Below are 20282 nucleotides of genomic sequence, written 5' to 3'. Positions count from 1 at the left end.
TTTGCATGCCTACTCATTTTAAAAAATGTGTGTTTTTCTTCTTTCCATCTATATCTGGGAAATTTCTTGTATTTACTGTAAGGAAGTGTTTGAATAAAGGGAATTATAAATATTCAGTAATGCAGGGAGAATTTTTCTTTTGTTTAAATGATTAATGAGCCTAATGCTGTGAAAGAGATAGCAAGAATGATTACAGGAAATGTATTTCATTGTAGGTGAACTGTAATATAAGAAGTATTAGTAAATTATGGAAAATTGCTCAAATTGTTTATTTTAGAAACTATCACTAAGATATTAGTAATTTTTAAAAAAAGAAGAAAAACAAATGATAGGTTTATTATTCATGTTTCTTTAATACTGTATTATCTAATGCTTTGAAACTTAAATATCAATGAGGTAATCTCCTGAAAGTTGGCTGAAGGTTATTTAAATGCTTCTAAATAATCTTCCATTGCTGTTCCTCCTTTTATTACTGAAATACATTAGTGGAATATTTTGAGGTATACATTAAATTCTTTACTTGTCCTTTAAAATCAATATTTATTACTACTCTCTTTAGCTAAAAATACTTTTATTTATTTACCATTATTATTTTCTTTCATGATTTCCAACTGTAGCTTAGACATTAGGAATTTAGGTTTTTAAAACTTCACACTACTTTTTAATAGCTGAATTCATATACAGGATATTTTTGTTACTCCAGGGAAGTAAAATTATTTAAATATTTCGAAAAGTGTCTTGTAGAAGATTTATCAGAAAGAATTGTGGTTTGGCTGGAATATTACATTTGATTAAACATTAAACACAGCCCATAATTTTGCTTTTGAAATACATTTGATCACCATTTGGAATTAAGTTCTATCTTCCATATCTTATTGTGGTTCTGACTCTTAATTCTTATGACAGCTTTATTGTTTGGGAAGAAAATAGTTCACTGCTGCTTTTGGGCTGAAAGCATAATGTATTTAAATAATTGATGCATTGTTGCTCTGTCATCCATCTTCAGAGAATGAATTAGAAGTTTTTTCTGGACAATGTATTTTACAGAGAAGGAAGGAAGAATGGACTGTCATGTCTTGCCAGACTTATGCAAGTGGAAGATCCATTCATAATTCAATTGAGGCCTTAATGTTGAGGATTTGTACAATTTTGACCTTTGCCTTGTAAAAATGTATAAAACATGGCTATTCCTTCGTCCTGGTGGGGGATAGAGCCAGGGCACTGTATCTGTGTTAAGACAGCCATCTGGGGATTATTTGCTTTCAGTGCAAGTCCAGACAGCGAAGGTTTAATGGATTGGACATAACATTTATTTCTGATAAACTAACTCAATATACTTAGAGCAATCACCATTCAGTGGAGTGAAAAAAAGAAAAAGTTTTCACCGAATTATTTTGTTCTAATTTGTTTTGTAGTCAGTGTTAATTGAAACCAGAATTTTTCACTTTTCAAGTGTGTGCTTTTCAGCATCATCTTTCAGCTGTCTTTTCTTTTTCATTGCACTCACTACTCTCCCACTGAAGTACAATTTTGTTTATAGCTTCATTTTGCAAGTTCTATAAAGGAATTTGTTGAGATTGTCCATCTTGTTTAGAAAATATGTCACACAACAAGGAAAATTACTCAGCTGGCATGGTAAATAGTAGGTAAAACAATGAGTGAAAGATAGTGAAGTATAGAAGCCAGAAACAAGATGAAGTAGACAGGAAAAGATTTTGAAGGAGAAGATCCTACACAGGAAGAGTCAACGTAATATTTGTCATTTTCTTGAATGAATATCTGCTCACCTGACATTAGTTCCTTGGCATTAGTTTTTACAAGCCAGTGAGAAATGTAGTTACACTTCAGCTGAGCATCCTGACAGCAGGCAGCAGTGCCATGTGATGGCCCTGAGGGAATTGGTTACCTGAACTGAGGTTGCTATTTCCGTCTACACCATGGTGAATTTTAATACATAGTGCCGCAGACTTATGTAATTTTTTACTTTTTTGGATGAAACAATCACGCTGAGCTTAATAATGGATAATTTTGGTTCGTACATCATGTTGAACCTGTAATCCTCTGAATGGAGTTTGAGGAAATATGAAGGGACTGCAGGGTGTAAAAATCTGGGAATTCATTCCCATATACGTCACCATACTATAGTGAAGTATATGGGAATACTTCCCATATATGTCACTATAGCATTGAACATTATTTAAGTGAATTATGGAGAAAATGTAGTATGATTTTCTTCCTTAGCTTTTAGATTCTGATTTTTTTCCCTGTAGTCAACAGAGAAAATAAGGCTTTGTTTACATTGAAAATATAGATTGGAATAAATGCTGTTAATATAAATAATTCCAGTAATATTCTTGTAGCAAAAAATACTTCTTCTGGAACATATATCACATTTTCTGGATTCGAATGTAGGAGTGAAATGAGTATAATAATGTTTATGTGTTTAAATATTCCAGTATAACTAGATTCTTTTCTGTCTATACAAACACTTCATTAAGTTACTCCTACCTTGTAATTGTAAGTCTCTTTAACTTCATGTTTAAGATGTTGAACTGTATGAACTGCAAAATTCCTGTTTCTTTATGGAGTTTCTATAGAAGAAATAGACATTTCAAAGTGTCTTCCGTGGAATTTTCTTCAGTTTGTTACCCATTTTACTAGGGAAAAAAATATTCATTTATTTCAGTTTGAAAATGTTTTGCAAAATAGGCTAATAATTCTATTAACTGATTTTAGGTTTTTTAGAGGATCAAACTAAAACTGGTGATTACCTCAGGAAAATAGTTATCGATACTAAAAGTGTTCTCTAAACAAATATATTTTTTAATTTCCCAAATCAGATAGGAAGGGAGTGATATAGTAAGGAAAACATCACAGATAAAAAACAACAGCAAATAAAAAAGTAAGAATATGAGTGGATAAAAAATGGCAGAAAAAGCAAAAATGTAAATACATAAAATTAATTAAAATAAGACAAAGATGCTAATAATTGAGTCTTGCTAATAAACGTAGGAGCATACCTAGGTTCTAGGAAAATTACATAAAGTATTGTCAGCATTATTATAGTTTTCACTAAACCACTTATCATTTGCTTTTGAAATAGACAAATTCAAGTAGAGTTATTCATTGCCCGGATCAGTCCCTTGTTACTGGTGGGTTCTTGGATGTCTTGGATCTCCAGTGCACTACAAAATCTGACATCAAAGTGGAGTCTGTTTTTTTCACTCTGTTGAAATTATGATTCAGTTTGTTCCAAAATCCTGTTCTTCTTGGTGAAAATAGTAATTAAATCTCTTCAGTTGAAAATACAGTTCTATTGAGACTGAATCTCAGGAAAAAGGGTTAATAAAACCAGGTTTAACAGTGACCTCTGTTGTGTCAGGGCAGAGAGAACCTAAGAGAACCAGGTTAGCAGTTAATTGCTGTCGGCACAACTGCATCATCCGGTGCTGAAACTGGCTTAGCCAATGTTGTTCTGTCCCTCAGACTTTGTTTTATGAGTTGTTGTTTAAATCTGTAGGCTTCTGCTGCTCGAGTGGACCATGAGACAGCCAGTGTTATGAACTCTAGTAGTAACTATTCTGTTCCTCGCAGACTGACAAGTCATCTGGGTACCAAGGTAACCGAAGATTACAAACCACAGGTCTCTAATGCTACATTTTTACTAATACAATAACCTCATTGTTTCTGCCAGTAGTACTAATATTATCTGAACAGTCATGTCCATACATAGTAACTTTTATTAAGTTAAAATTTTAATATATTTTTTCAACTTTGAAAATATATGCACAGAAATCTTTTTTTTTGTAACTTGTTGAGTTAAAAGTTGTTACAGTAAGGAACAAGCAATTCCTAGAAGCTACTGGGATATCAAAAAACCTTGTGATGTAGCTTTATAATCCATTATGAAAATTAACCTTTTTAAGAGCGCTTCTTCAAATACTTTTGCAGAATCCAAATCCACAAAACAAGCACAGTTGCCAAGAAATTAAACATACAAAAAAAATTTATTTAAGCCCTTTGTAGCATCTGCAGATAGAAGACTGCACTAAAAAATACATATGCAGCATGAAAAGAGAGGGGAAGAACAGGGCAAATTCACAAGCCACTGGATCTCATACTGCGTCTGGAATCAGCAGCAGTGTGGATACTGTCAGTGCTGTGCTCACAATAGTCCGGTGGGAAGGTGGACCTATTAACTTTGCGTAGTGTTAATGATTTTGGGGCTTAAAACTTAAAACAGTGTTACAGTGTTGTAATTTCAGTCCCACACTTTATGCACATTGTAAATGTAAATGTAAATATCAGCTGTCTGTCTGCCAGTTTTCACTGCAAACTGTAGATCTCCACAAAGTTACAAACAGTGCGAAAGCCCTGAAGGCAGGAACAGGAGTGAGTGGAAGGATACAGGCAAAGACGAAGGTTTAACTGAGTGTACTCTGGAGTAGGAAATTATTAATATAAATATTTTTAAAAGGGAAAATGGTAGAGATTCTAAATGGAGCAGTACATTTACAGGTGCAAAAAGAGATGAGTCTGTGAGCAGTCTGTGTAAAGAAAAGAAACAAATAGATTTTTTTTGTTTGTTTTTCCTATAATACATGAGCTGCAACTTGGAAGCCTGATTTGGTGGCTTCTTCAGCTTTATTCTCTGGCTGAAACTTAACCTTCCAAATCCAAGTAACACTGTATTATAGCTGCCAGTTGAAACATCTGCAAAGAGATACACATAAAGCAAATTAAATTCACTCTCCTTTAAACAAAGGCTTTGTTTAAATGCTGCATTTGGGGTTTCCCAGACCAGGAAGACAGGATCTCCAAACTGGGATGCTAGACTGTCATAGAAGTGGCTCCTATTTCAATGGGTTTTCCCATGTGACCATTCAGTTTCACAAACTAAGATTTGTATTGCTTCAGCAACCCTGCATTGTTTAGAGAAGTCCATGTTACCAGACTTGCTGTTTAGTCTGCCTGCTGCTGTTCATTATTTTTGAAACTTGGTATGTGTATTAAACTTCAGGCACATTGGAATTATCACTGAAGACACCAAATAAAATCATTCATCAGTGCAAATATCTAATTCTTAGTAAGAAAATTTGTCTAACGGTCCAAAGTCTCATTTCTTCTTTAATTACTACATTCTAGAGAAACACACATGCTGCTACTTTATAATTCCCTTTGATAGTTTCTTTATGTTGTGCTTTGACTTTGAATGTTCCTGTTTATCTTGACTTTATGAGTTTGGAGTTTTTAGATAGTATCTAAGATCATCCTCTACATCCTGTTATTCTGCTAAAAGTTGACGAGAAGAATCAAATGCATTTCTTGATTAAAAGCTGTTACTGAAGAGTGAGAGTACAAACAAATAGTGCCTTGACCACAATATTACACAAAAGCCAAGGGAATCACTCAAAAATCACTATTTTTAATTTTGAAAAGTGGGTTACTCCAAATTAAATGGGTAATGCTGGGTTTGCATGGTGTGAGTTAATTAGTTACAAATGCTCACTGTTTTATACATACTAAATAAGCATTTGTTTGCTTTACTGCTTTTATCCCTGTAAACTTGAAAAAGTATTAACTCTTTAGTTTTGCATTTTCTCAAAATAATCTGGTCCGTATAAAAAGTCAGTGATCCTAGTAAAAAATCATCAGTTAATTTGAGGTATTTTAAAGGAAAACTTTAAAATACATGGATGTAAGGTTTTTTTCAGTATGATGTAAACTATAAATAAAGTATAATGAATTCACCCAGAGCATACCTTTTCAATGAAAGAATTAATTTTGAAGGTATTTTGGTTTCCCAAAATGAAACACTTTCATTACACCTTTGTATAATCTTTTAGTATTAAGGAAATCTGGAAGTCTTTGCTATTGGTTTTGTAGATTAATACAGTTACACACAGCTACCCCCACTTCCAGCCATTTAACCACTAAGTGGAATTTATTAAGATTATGAATGCTGAAGTAGTAATAGTGTATAATTACATTTAAATAGCACAATTTTTTCACCATTAAATAAGGGGTTTTTTTGCTCATATGTACTATTCAAATTTTGTTTCAATTTGATGTGTGTTTTTAAAACATAACTGTATTTTTAAAATCATTTGACCTGCAGGTGGAAATGGTGTATTCATTGTTATCAATGCTTGGTACTCATGATAAAGATGACATGTCAAGAACATTGCTAGCAATGTCTAGCTCCCAGGACAGCTGCATAGCCATGCGTCAGTCTGGATGTCTTCCTCTCCTCATCCAGCTTTTACATGGCAACGATAAGGACTCTGTGTTGTTAGGAAACTCCCGTGGTAGTAAAGAGGCCCGTGCCAGAGCCAGCGCAGCGCTGCACAACATCATTCACTCCCAGCCCGATGATAAGCGAGGCAGACGGGAAATCCGTGTGCTTCATCTCTTGGAGCAGATCCGTGCTTACTGTGAAACATGTTGGGAATGGCAGGAGGCACATGAACAAGGCATGGACCAAGACAAAAACCCAAGTAGGTTCTGCAAGCCATATAAAAACATTTTGAGGATATATTGAAAAGAGTGGATTTACAGAAAGTACAGCTTTAACTTCTTGCTGAATGTGTGCACGTTTTCTTATATACATATATGTATGTGTATGGTATCTTCTTTATTTAAGTTTAGCTACTGTTGGGAAATAGTATGTGTCACAGATATGGTACCCTATTTACAAGCTTTTTATTTAAATATTGGACTTAGGTGTGCTTTGCAAATAGTAATTCTAGTGGTTTATATTTGTAATTTGTAAAATAATATTGAATATACACTCATTCTGTTTTGCATTTTTATGGATAAACAATCCCAAATTGCTCTTCATGCAGATGTTTTGGAGATAGCACTTTCCATTTGGAAGAGGGGCAGGAAGAACAAGTTAAATAATCTCCATCTATCTAAATGAACTGCTATTTATAATGCTATATGTGAGAAATGTAAATTAATAGGATTTTTCTCAGGGAACAGTTAGAAAAATAGATTTAACCTTTGTTGCTCCTCTGAATTGAGGGCATCCCATGAGTGTAGCCTGTAGGTGTCCATGGCAGATGTGTGACTGAAATCAGGGCTGCTTTGTGCCTGGTGCTCTTCAGCAGAAGTAGCGTCTGCACAAGCTGTATCAGTACCATTTCTGCATTATCCAGAACCTAGCTCGTGAAAATATGAACTTAAAAATTTCTAGGTTATGAAGTAAAAGGTTTAATTAACCATTCATAAGGATATAGCACCCAAAGAAACAGAATGTTATTTATTTCCACCAGAATATTTGACCACATGTATTTGTTTCGCAAACATTATTAATTTCTGAGGGTAATAAGGTAATACTTCTGCACCGCAAATCGTGTTTCTAACTCAGCACATACATTCAGGATTCTCCCTAATTTGTTTTCAAGCATCAAATATATTTACAGTACACACTTTCTTTAGTAATAGTCTTAACTAATTGTGTGTTCATGGATTACTGGGAAGATACAGACCTGACCAAAACTGCAGCTGGTTTATTTTTAAGATTAGATTTGCTCTGGAGAATTTAAGATCTAGACAAAATCACTTGGAAGGTACTAATTATTACCTGTTTCTGGATCAGTGCCTGCTCCAGTGGATCATCAGATTTGTCCTGCAGTATGTGTTTTGATGAAACTTTCATTTGATGAAGAACACAGACATGCAATGAATGAGCTTGGTAAGATCAGACTTCAGAAGCTTGCTAGAAACCACAGCACTCCTTGTGCATGTCACTGCATATATGGCTTTTTTTTACTAACAGTTTAAGCTATTAACAACAATTCATTTGTGTCAGTTGTTCTCTAAGTGCTGAAAGCAGTTGAAATTAACTACACCATTTCCCACTGGATAAGTTATTATTATGTCAATTACTGTTTTTTCTGGCATGAATTGCAAATTTTGGAAAAGTAATATTGTGGAAATATTTGCAATTTTACAAGTATTGAACTTAAAATTGAGACTACTTTCTGGGATGGGGGGTTTTTTGATTGGTGTTTTAATGGGTTTTTTTCATCCTACATTTGTTCTTATTTGACAGACTGAAATGTTTAGTCCGTGCTCAGTAAATTCCATGCATGCAATTTTAGTAATTCATATGTCTTTCTGAGCATTGTGGTTTTCAGACGTTTGAGGTTTCTTCTGTACATAAAAATGCAATTTTTTCCTTGCTACATATGTCCTGTACTTGCAACATTAGAGTACAGCTATAACTTTTTACCTGAATTCTTTTTAAAGGAGGTTTGCAGGCCATTGCTGAACTGCTGCAAGTGGATTGTGAAATGTATGGACTTACAAATGATCACTATAGTGTTACCCTAAGGAGGTATGCTGGCATGGCTCTGACAAACCTGACTTTTGGAGATGTGGCAAACAAGGTGAGAGCAGACCTGTAAAGTTGCAGTAATTTCAGTTCATACTTGTTTGAATTACAGCTCTCAACACAGGTGATTAAAATCTCCAGGACAGGATATTGAGTTTAAACTCAAGGCAGGAGTTCCATATACCTCTCTCATTCCATCCTGTTGCTAACAGAGAGCACCACAAACAGAATGTTCCATCATAAACAACTATGGTATTGGCTCTCAAATCACTTTTGTAACTGAAAGCAAGGATTTTATCTGTTGGTCTGCTTTTTTAATGAGAACTAGGTTAGTATGGCACACAGCAATTTTATAGTAACTGATTCTTTCTGAGAATGTTGAATTAAAATTCGTAATTGGGTCATTTTCTGACGTTTTCAGTTATTTAAGAATACTGTTACTGTCTAATGAAATTTTTCCAACCTCTTCAGGCTAGAGCTTGCTTTTAAATATATGGAGTATATCTGTATCAAACTGGGCACTACTTCAATCATTATAAGAGAAAATTGGTTTCCCTACTTTCTGAGAAGGACATTTCTTATAAACGCTAGAAACTTTCAATAGATCTGCCAGACGGTGGATCTTAAAATAACTCAATACTGAAGACTTACCCTTGTGCTCTAGAGGGAAGAGATTTCAGCAGTAAATGGAAATAACAGACTTCAGAGAATTCAGGATTTGTTCTCTCACTAGGCAGTAGGTAACAACACATTGCTGGCTCATAGGGGATTTTATCTGGTGCAAAGGAGAGAAGACTTCTAAGGTAGTAATGGTCCAGATCATGTCCTAGAAGTGCTGTAAAAAATACAAAATTTGAGTACAATTTTGCCACTTCTGTATTTAAACCAACAGCTATGCTGAAATTTTAATAGTTGTAAACCAAGTATTTATTGTTGACAACATATTTACTAAGTTTTTCTTGAATTTAGATATGGTTTGCTTAAAATATCAAAACATTATGCAGAAGCAGCCATCTCACCTACTGTTTAATCCTGCTCACTTTATTTTTTCTCCTGATTGCTAACAGGCTACATTATGTTCCATGAAGGGCTGCATGAGAGCTCTTGTAGCCCAGCTGAAATCTGAAAGTGAAGACTTACAGCAGGTAATGGTCTTTTGAGATAAAATTCTTCTTTTGTTGTCTGCCTTAACTTTGATGTAAAATTTTTCTCATACTTATTTCATTAATTAGGAGGTACATTCTTCTTGTAAAACATTCTTATCTGTAGGATCATGTTCTGGGATTCTTTGTGGTTTGTTGTTTTTTTAAATCATAATGCATGGGCTACAAATCTTTTTTTATGACCCTGATTTGTTACTGTCTGTTCTAATGGGTACTGCTGTGTAAGGAAAACAGCCTGAAAATAAAGCCTTTAGGAAGTGCTTAGGGTAATCCTCAGAGCTGAGAGAGCAGAACTGTTGGAACTTGTGTAAAATTGCTAAATATTAAATTATAATCAGCTTTAATTAATGCTTATTGCATACAAAGTGGAACAGTTCTTTAAAAGAAAACCCCCTTTTTCCTTGCAGTCTGAGGGAATCATCAGACAAAAGAGCAATTTTAAATAAAATTGACCTTATCTCTTAAAATGCTGTTAACGAAATATTCTCTCCTTAACAGGAGGAGCTTGCTAGTTACAGTTAAGGACAATATTAGAATTACAATAGAGGTTATTGGATAAACTCTGTGATGTGGTATTAGGACAGGTATTGAGTATTTTTGAAAAGAGAGTCACAGCCCATGGGCCCTCTGACCTCTGGCATGTGTCCAGCCACTGGCACCTAGACACCACACACACACACAGATCAGGAAGTCCTTCACTCAGGACAAGTTATAAATGGGATTTAGTAAGAATATGGGAGTGAGTGGACTAAAAAAGCATGTCCACACAACTGTATCAGCCAGTCAGCTGTTCAGATGTCACTGTGCCTTTCTGTCCCCTATGCTTTCCTGTGCTGAAAGATCACCTCAGTCCATCTGTTTTCCTGTATTTGAAACCTTTGGGTCCTGCCATCCCGCAATAAGCGTTCTACAGTTCCAGAATGCTCCTCCCCTGAATCCCACAGTGTCCCACATCCCCAGTCCAAAATGGGCAGAGAGCTGCTCCCTTTGACTCCCCTGAGTGTCACAGCCATGCCACGGGGTGGTGGGTTCCCTGAGAGAGTTCTGGGAAGAGCCTGGACAGGGCACAGTTCCCACCTGGCTTTGGGCTCCTGTGTTGCTCTGGTGTGTTGAGGTGGGCTCTGAGGAGCTGGTTGCTCCTTGGGAGCAGCCAGGGCTGGGTGTTCCCAGGCCCTTCCATGTGCCAGTGGCTCCCTGTGCTCCACTGCGGGGGTGAGCAAGGGAGCATTCACCATGTAACCTGAAAAGTTCATGCACTTCTGTGACAATGAGAACACCCATAAGCAAAGGTTTTCTATCAAATTAGTTTCATGAGAGATATGCGTGCTTACAGCTGTTCACAAATGGATAGAATTTAACATGTAATGACTGCCCACTACAGTGACAACCTATTTGAGTATAACTGCTGCCAAGTGCAAGGACATCTTCTAGAGATAACTATTCTGCTTACAAAAGGCGCAGTGTATTTTAAAAATACTTTAAAGAGCTTTATAAACATAAAAATAATCATACCATCTGAGAGACAGGCAAGTAATATTGTTCTATTTTCTAAATGGAAAAACTGAGAAAAATATTACATACATCTCTCCTCTGAGATGATACAACTCTAGAACAGGCATAAGAATAGAGAAGAAAATGCATCTACAAATGTTCTGCTAGTGTGGGAAGCAGGGAACCTGATTTCCAATCTCTGTTTTAAATACCAACACACAAAAGCCAGTACCTTTGATCAAACTGGATGCTGAAACATTAGACCACTCTAGCAGACAATACAACAAAAAGATGTTAGCAAATTTTAGTTCAGTAACTGAACATGACTACTGTTAATTAACATTGCATTTGATAAGTCCAGGAAGAAAGTTGGATAACCTGCTAAAAACGTACCTATCTTGAAATATGTTCTTTTTCTTTCTTATTTTGCAGGTCATTGCAAGTGTGTTGAGGAACTTGTCCTGGCGAGCAGATGTAAACAGTAAAAAGACTCTAAGAGAAGTTGGAAGTGTGAAAGCATTAATGGAATGTGCTTTAGAAGTTAAGAAGGTATCTTCTATAAGTGATTAAATTGAATTTCTGAGAGATTGCCTTTATTTTACACAAAACACTAATATGACCATTGACCATTTTTGATAACAGCAGTTGCTGAAACAGTTGATGTGGCTCAGGTAATTTGCCTGGAAGAAGAGTTTGATTTAACTTAGCAGCAGACCACAATGGAGCAATGGCACCTCAAAACTAGTATTGATCTGATTTTATTTATGAGGGTTGACTGCTTTTGCTTTTCAGTTTCATGAGCTGTGCTGTTAAAATAGTCTTTTTTATAATTTTGTCATTTCATAAAAACTCTTTTCAGTTAGTTAGTAGGTGTCTACAACTTCTTTGGTGTGTAGATGAGAGTATATTCCACCCCAGAGACTCCTGCCAACTGGTCTTCAAGCCCTTTCTATCATTGTGGCAGCAAACAAGTATTGAGGCACATATTTCTGATACCTCTGGGGCAGGCAGTACCAAATTCATGGCTGAAGGAAGGAGAAAAGTGAACAAAATACATGCGCACTGCTGCCTGCCACCCACCTTACCAGAATTGGAATGTACACAGCTCCTTGAATGTGTTTCTGAGAGCTTAAGGTCAGTAGCTGAAAACTTCTCCTGTCATGTTGCTGTTTTCCTAGGAATCCACCCTGAAAAGTGTTCTGAGTGCCTTATGGAATTTGTCAGCTCACTGCACTGGGAACAAAGCTGACATATGTGCTGTTGATGGTGCTCTTGCATTTCTGGTTGGCACACTGACATACCGGAGCCAAACAAATACTTTAGCCATCATAGAAAGTGGAGGAGGAATACTAAGAAATGTTTCTAGCCTAATTGCTACTAATGAGGACCATAGGTAGGTACACTTCTGGCAATTTTAGTGGTTCCACATGTATATTTATTTGACAGTTTCTGTGACCAAGCCTTAATATGAATGCATATATTAAGTATAGTAATTAAAAACAGTTAATTTGTAGTACATTTGGTGAAGTGGGTATTTCACTTACATAACAGAAACGTGCAAACAGATTAAGAGCTGCTGCTTACTAATGATGAACTGTACTAAAAGCTAGCTATTCATATTTGTAATAGGATTTGGTTAGCATTCAGATAAAAGCTAGTGGAAATGTGAGTTATTTGCACAGGAGAATTCTTAATTAACCTTTGTAAGGGCAAAACTAATTTCTAGAATAATAGGTTTCTGTTTTGCTTTGTGTCTTATCCTTTTGAAGTGCCACTTACGGATGTTTGTTTTCAATTACTCAACACCAGGCAAATCTTGCGAGAGAACAGCTGCTTACAAACCTTGTTACAACACTTGAAGTCACACAGTTTGACAATAGTTAGTAATGCATGTGGGACCCTGTGGAATCTCTCTGCTCGAAATGCAAAGGATCAGGAGGCACTGTGGGACATGGGAGCCGTGAGCATGCTGAAAAACCTGATTCACTCAAAACACAAAATGATAGCCATGGGTAGCGCCGCAGCTCTACGGAACCTCATGGCAAACAGGCCAGCAAAGTACAAAGATGCCAACATTATGTCTCCAGGATCAAGCCTCCCATCTCTCCATGTCAGAAAGCAAAAGGCACTGGAAGCAGAATTAGATGCTCAGCATTTATCAGAGACTTTTGACAACATTGATAACTTAAGCCCGAAAGCATCTCACCGCAATAAGCAGAGACATAAGCAAAATGTGTACAGTGACTATGTCCTGGACGCCAGCCGCCATGACGACGGGGTATGCAGGTCAGACAGCTTTAATGCTGGCAATATGACTGTGCTCTCACCATATGTAAATACTACAGTATTGCCTGGCTCCTCCTCTTCCAGTAGAGGAAACGCAGAAAATTCTCGATCTGAGAAAGACAGGAGTGTTGAAAGGGATCGAACAGTAGGTATAAATACCTATCATCAAGCTGCAGAAAGTACTGGGAGTTCCTCTAAGAGAATAGGAATGCAGATTTCTACTGCTGCAGCTCAGATTGCCAAAGTTATGGAAGAAGTAACAAGCATGCACGTTCCACAGGAAGACAGAAGTTCTGGCTCCACTTCTGAAATACACTGTTTGACAGAAGACAGAAATGCCCAGAGGAGATCAGCTTCTGCCCATACTCACTCAAATACATACTTTCCAAAATCCGAGAACTCAAACAGGACATGTCCTGTGCCTTATACAAAAATGGAATACAAAAGAGCTTCAAATGATAGTTTAAATAGTGTCAGCAGCAGTGATGGCTATGGTAAAAGAGGCCAAATGAAACCTTCCATTGAGTCTTACTCTGAAGATGATGAAAGTAAATTCTGTAGTTATGGCCAATATCCCGCTGACTTGGCACACAAGATTCACAGTGCAAATCACATGGATGACAATGATGGAGAACTAGACACTCCTATTAATTATAGTCTTAAATACTCAGATGAGCAGTTAAATTCTGGAAGGCAGAGTCCTTCCCAGAATGAAAGATGGGCAAGGCCTAAGCATATAATAGATGATGAAATGAAACAAAATGAGCAAAGACAGTCAAGGAACCAAAATGCAGCCTACCCTGTGTATTCTGAAAGTGGAGAGGATAAACACATGAAATATCAGACACCATTTGGACAGCAGGAGTGTGTTTCTTCCTTTAGATCAAGAGGATCCACTGGCTCAGATCAGAATAGAGTAGGTCCAACTCTTGGAATGAATCAGAAAGTAAACCAATCCTTGTGCCAGGTTGATGATTATGATGATGATAAGCCAACCAACTATAGTGAACGTTATTCTGAGGAGGAACAACATGAAGAGGAAGACAGACCAACTAATTACAGCATAAAGTACAACGAAGAGGAACATCATGTTGATCAGCCTATTGATTATAGTTTAAAGTATTCAACAGAAGTTCCAGCACCTTCTCAGAAGCCATCTTTTACTTTTCCAAAGACTTCTTCAGTGCAACTCAATAAAACTGACCATATTCCCCCAAGCAGTGGGAGCACATCAGCCCCCTCAGCTGGTTCAAAGAGGCAGAACCAGCTTCACCCAAGCTCTGCACAGAGCAGAAGTGGTCATGCACAGAAGAACGCCTCCTGTAAGACTCCCTCAATTAATCAGGAAACTATACAAACTTACTGCGTTGAAGATACCCCGATATGTTTTTCAAGGTGTAGTTCTTTGTCATCCTTGTCATCAGCTGAAGATGAAATAGGACGTGATCAATCCGCACGTGGCACAGATGCCAATAACACACTGCAGATTGCAGAACTGAAGGAGAACAGCGGGGCTCTACCTACAGAAGGTGCAGCGAGTGAAATCACATCAACAGCACAACACATCAGAACAAAATCCACTAGACTTCAGACTTCTAGCTTGTCTCCTTCTGATTCCTCTAGACATAAAGCTGTTGAATTTTCTTCAGGTGCCAAATCTCCCTCTAAGAGTGGTGCCCAAACTCCTAAGAGCCCACCAGAACATTATGTACAGGAAACACCACTCATGTTCAGCAGATGTACTTCTGTAAGTTCCCTGGATAGTTTTGAAAGCCGTTCAATTGCTAGTTCAGTTCAAAGTGAGCCTTGCAGTGGAATAGTAAGTGGTATTATAAGTCCCAGTGACCTTCCAGACAGCCCTGGACAAACAATGCCTCCAAGCAGAAGTAAAACACCACCACCTGCTCAAGGAGTCCAAGTTAAAAGAGAAGTACCTAAAGGAAAAGCAACCACTACAGAGAAGAGAGAGCCTGGTCCTAGACAGGCAGCTGTAAATGCAGCTGTTCAAAGAGTTCAGGTACTGCCAGATGCTGATACACTATTACATTTTGCCACAGAGAGCACACCGGATGGGTTTTCTTGCTCTTCTAGCCTGAGTGCTCTGAGCCTTGATGAGCCTTTTATACAGAAGGATGCAGAGTTAAGAATTATGCCTCCAGTTCATGAAAATGAGCATGGAAACGAAGCAGAACCTGAACAGTCAAATGATACACAGGATAACCAGGAGAAGAAACCAGAGAAGCCAGCTGAAGCAGAAAAAGACATTCTGGATGATTCTGATGATGATATTGAAATACTGGAAGCGTGTATTATTTCTGCAATGCCAACAAAGTCTTCACGTAAAGCCAAAAAGCCTTCTCAAGCATCTGCTCAAAAAATACCTCCTCCTGTAGCCAGAAAGCCCAGCCAGTTGCCAGTTTACAAACTTTTGCCTTCACAAAGCAGATTGCAATCACAAAAGCATGTGACTTTTACACCAGGAGATGATATGCCACGGGTATATTGTGTTGAGGGTACACCAATAAATTTTTCAACAGCTACATCTCTGAGTGACCTGACAATAGAATCCCCCCCAAGTGAGCTGGCCAATGCAGACAATGTGGGTGTGGGGGCAGAGTCAGGGGAGTTTGAAAAGCGGGACACCATTCCTACAGAAGGCAGAAGTACTGATGATTCTCAGAGAGCAAAAAGCTCAGCTGTGATTCCCCTTGGCCTGGATGATGACAAAACAGAAGAGGGTGATATTTTGGCTGAGTGCATTAACTCAGCTATGCCAAAAGGAAAAAGTCACAAACCTTTCAGAGTGAAGAAGATAATGGATCAAATTCAACAAGCATCGTCATCTCCAAGTAATAAAAACCAACCAGAAGGTGAGAAAAAGAAGCCAACATCACCAGTAAAGCCTGTTTCCCAAAATAATGAATACAGAGCACGTGTGCGAAAAAGCATAGAACCCAAAAGCAATGCTAGTAATGAAAGAAGCTATCCAGAGAACAGAGATGCAAAGAAACAGAACCTTAAAAATAATTCAAGAGAGTTTAATGACAAATTGCCAAATAATGAAGAGCGTGTAAGAGGAAGCTTTGCATTTGATTCCCCTCATCATTATACACCGATTGAGGGAACTCCTTACTGTTTTTCACGGAATGATTCCCTGAGTTCTTTAGATTTTGATGATGATGATGTTGACCTTTCAAGGGAGAAGGCAGAATTAAGAAAAGGAAAAGAAGGAAAGGAAATGGAAAGTAAAGAGTGCTCTAATGCAGAACAGTCTTCAAATCAGCAGCCAAGTAACAGGACACAAGTTTGTCAAAAACACCCAGCGGGCAGAAGCCAGACAAAAACTTTCTCTCAGTCAACTAAAGATATTCCAGACAGAGGTGCAGCTACAGATGAGAAAATGCAGAATTTTGCTATTGAAAACACACCTGTTTGTTTTTCTCGCAATTCGTCTCTTAGCTCCCTCAGTGATATTGATCAAGAAAACAATAACAACAAAGAAGGGGAACCTGCAAAACGTCCTGAGGCTCCTGAGCCACAAGTGGAATCCAACAGACCACAGACTTCTGGTTATGCACCTAAATCATTTCATGTTGAAGATACTCCTGTGTGCTTCTCTAGAAACAGCTCTCTGAGTTCTCTTAGCATTGACTCAGAAGATGATCTTCTGCAGGAATGCATTAGTTCTGCTATGCCTAAAAAGAAAAAGCCCTCAAGAATGAAGAGTGATGGTGAAAAAAATAATTCCAGAAACACAGGTGGTATACTAGCAGAAGATTTAACACTGGATTTAAGAGAAATACAGAGGCCAGATTCAGAACATGGTTTTTCACCTGATTCAGAAAACTTTGACTGGAAAGCTATACAAGAAGGTGCAAATTCTATAGTCAGTAGCTTGCATCAAGCTGCAGCTGCTGCATCACTGTCTAGACAAGCTTCATCAGACTCTGACTCTATCCTTTCATTAAAATCCGGTATTTCTCTAGGGTCACCATTTCATCTTACCCCAGACCAAGAAGAAAAACCTTTCACTAGTAATAAAGGTCCAAGAATTATTAAGCCAGGAGAGAAGAGTACACTGGAGTCTAAAAAAGTAGAATCAGAAAGTAGGGGAATCAAAGGAGGGAAGAAAGTGTATAAAAGTATGATCACAGGAAAAGCACGCTCTAATTCAGAAGTTTCAAGTTTGAAGCAACCACAACAGACAAGTGTGCCTTCAATTTCACGTGGTAGAACAATGATCCATATTCCAGGAGTTCGAAATAGTTCTTCAAGTACTAGTCCTGTTTCCAAAAAAGGACCCCCACTCAAAAACATGAACTCCAAGAGTCCCAGTGAAGGCCAAAGTTTGACTAATTCTCCAAGAGGAGCCAAATCATCAGTGAAACCTGAGCCAGCTCCTGTGACTAGGCAGCCATCAGGGTTGAACCAGAGTGGATCAAGTAAAGGACCTTCTAGATCAGGATCTAGAGACTCCACTCCTTCCAGACCTCAGCAGCAGCCATTAAGTAGGCCTCTGCAATCTCCTGGCCGAAACTCCATTTCCCCAGGAAGAAATGGTATCAGTCCTCCCAACAAACTGTCACAGTTGCCAAGAACATCATCTCCCAGCACAGCTTCAACTAAATCCTCAAGTTCAGGTAGAATGTCATACACACCACCGGGCAGGCAGATGAGCCAGCAAAACCTTACAAAGCAAACTGCCTTACCTAAGAGTACCAGTAGCATTCCACGAAGTGAATCTGCTTCAAAGGGGTTAAACCAAACTCTCAGCACTGGTGGATCAAACAAAAAGACTGACCTATCCAGAATGCCATCCACAAAGTCTAGTGGAAGTGAATCTGACAGATCTGAGAGACCTGTTCTCGTTCGTCAGTCAACTTTTATTAAAGAGGCTCCGAGCCCAACTCTGAGACGGAAATTAGAAGAGTCAGCTTCATTTGAATCGCTGTCGCCTTCCAGGCCAGATTCTCCCACAAGGTCCCAACTACAGACCCCAGTTTTAAGTCCTTCTCTTCCTGATATGTCTTTATCCACTCATTCACCTGGCCAGAGTAGTGGTTGGCGAAAATTAGCCCCTAATCAGAGCCCTACTACAGAATATGATGGGAGACCAGCAAAGCGTCATGACATAGCTCGTTCCCATTCTGAGAGTCCGTCTAGGCTGTTGATCAACAGATCAGGAACGTGGAAGCGTGAGCACAGTAAGCATTCCTCATCACTTCCTCGTGTAAGCACTTGGCGGAGAACTGGAAGTTCCTCCTCAATCCTGTCAGCTTCTTCAGAATCCAGTGAAAAGGCAAAAAGTGAAGATGAAAAGCAGCTTGGAGGTTCTCTCCCTGGACACAAGCAAAGTAAAGAAAGCCAAGCACCAGCAAAAGGTACTTGGAGGAAAATAAAAGAAAACGAAATTCCTCAGATAATGAATGATCCGCAGCATTCTTCTTCAGGTGCCACAAATGGCTCTGATTCCAAAACCCTCATCTATCAGATGGCTCCAGCTGTCTCTAAGACAGAGGATGTGTGGGTGAGGATAGAGGACTGCCCAATTAACAACCCTCGATCTGGAAGGTCCCCAACTGGAAATACTCCCCCCGTTATTGACAGTATTTCAGAGAAAGGGGGTGTGAATGGTAAAGATCCTAAAGAGATTCAAGAAAAGCAAACCCCAGGGAATGGAGGTGTTCCTGTTCGTACCGTTGGCTTAGAAAACCGTCTGAACTCTTTCTTTCAGATAGACAGTCCAGACAAGAAGGGCGCTGAAACAAAGCCTCTGCAGAATAATCCTGTTCCTGCACCAGAAATTAACGAAAGTACTGTTAGCGAACGTACTCCATTCGGTTCCAGTAGCTCAAGCAAGCACAGCTCCCCCATCGGTGCTGTGGCAGCAAGGGTGACTCCTTTCAACTACAACCCAAGCCGTAGGAAGAGCAGCGTGGACAATAGCTCTGCTCGACCCTCACAGATACCAACCCCAGTGAATAATAGCACCAAGAAACGTGACACCAAGTCTGAAAACACTGACTCCAGTGGAACACAAAGCCCTAAACGTCACTCTGGCTCTTACCTGGTAACTTCTGTTTAAGTGCAACAAAAAAAAAAAAAAATAACTGATGTATTATATACAGCAGCTACTTAGAAACTTTGTTTCAAATGAAACAAAAAAAATGGGGATTGATTTTTTGTTTGTTTATTTTGTTTTTATTTGTTGTAAATAGCTTTGATTCTTGTTAGATGGTCCTTGTTCTGGAAGCCATATTTGATAGTATACTTTGTCTCCACTGGTGATATTTGCAGGAATACCTGATTTGACAGTTTGGAATAAAATTGCTAAAGCAAGTGTATTTGTATAGTATGTTTAACATGTATTCCCATGTTTAACATGCATCTCATCCCATTATCCTTTGAATATTGCTTGTCGTTGAAATCATAGAATAGCACAATAGAAATGATGCAGTCATATTGCTTTACCAATAATTTCTAGATTACAGACCAACTAAACTACATCAGGGAAGAATTGGTATTATTTATGCAAAAAAATACGCTCATGTTTAGTATTTGTGAGTTCATCTAACCCAATAACTAATCATGTGGCTGTGAAATTCACAGTAATATGGTTTCCGCTGAACAAGCTTTCCCAGTCTGCTTTTCTGCATGAATGGAACTGATGGTTCATTTTATGAAGTAATGATTAACATTTCTGTGGTCACATAATGTGCATAGATAGATATGGTGTAACAATTTACACTTTCTTTGTGCTCTGAAAAAGAAGAAAAAAAAAAAAACAAAAAAAAAACTGTGTAACTGTAAAACCTTGAACAAAATTATTTTACCTGAATTAGATTTTATCTTAAAGTAGGTAGAATTTTTTTGCTATGCTGTATCTTGTTGTATATTCTGGTATTTGAGGTGAGATGGCTGCTCTTTTATTAATGAGACGTGGGTGATGTCTCAACAGAGACTAAAATGAACATTTCAGAATAAATTATTACTATATGTAA

The 20282-nt window shown here is 37.9% G+C and overlaps 1 protein-coding gene across 5 annotated transcripts in view; it reads left to right on the top strand.

Annotated features, from left to right (window-relative positions):
• APC (APC regulator of WNT signaling pathway) overlaps positions 1-20282 on the top strand; it is a 90819-nt gene extending 70537 nt beyond the window's left edge. For 3 of the 5 annotated variants that reach the window (XM_039706385.1, XM_039706382.1, XM_039706383.1), the window contains 8 exons: positions 3521-3643; positions 6119-6497; positions 7604-7699; positions 8257-8396; positions 9409-9486; positions 11428-11544; positions 12174-12388; positions 12805-20282. In XM_039706385.1, the coding sequence (XP_039562319.1) occupies positions 3521-3643; positions 6119-6497; positions 7604-7699; positions 8257-8396; positions 9409-9486; positions 11428-11544; positions 12174-12388; positions 12805-19366 (7710 nt within the window). In that variant the 3' untranslated portion in view covers positions 19367-20282. The remainder of the gene's footprint in view (positions 1-3520; positions 3644-6118; positions 6498-7603; positions 7700-8256; positions 8397-9408; positions 9487-11427; positions 11545-12173; positions 12389-12804) is intronic. The other 2 variants (XM_039706386.1, XM_039706384.1) reach the window with 2 other exon arrangements.

This window comes from Passer montanus, unplaced genomic scaffold (assembly GCF_014805655.1).
Source record: "Passer montanus isolate IOZ18808 unplaced genomic scaffold, ASM1480565v1 scaffold190, whole genome shotgun sequence".
Taxonomy (NCBI): domain Eukaryota; kingdom Metazoa; phylum Chordata; class Aves; order Passeriformes; family Passeridae; genus Passer; species Passer montanus.
Note: the sequence above shows the minus strand (reverse complement) of the source record. Positions and strands in the feature narration are given on the sequence as shown.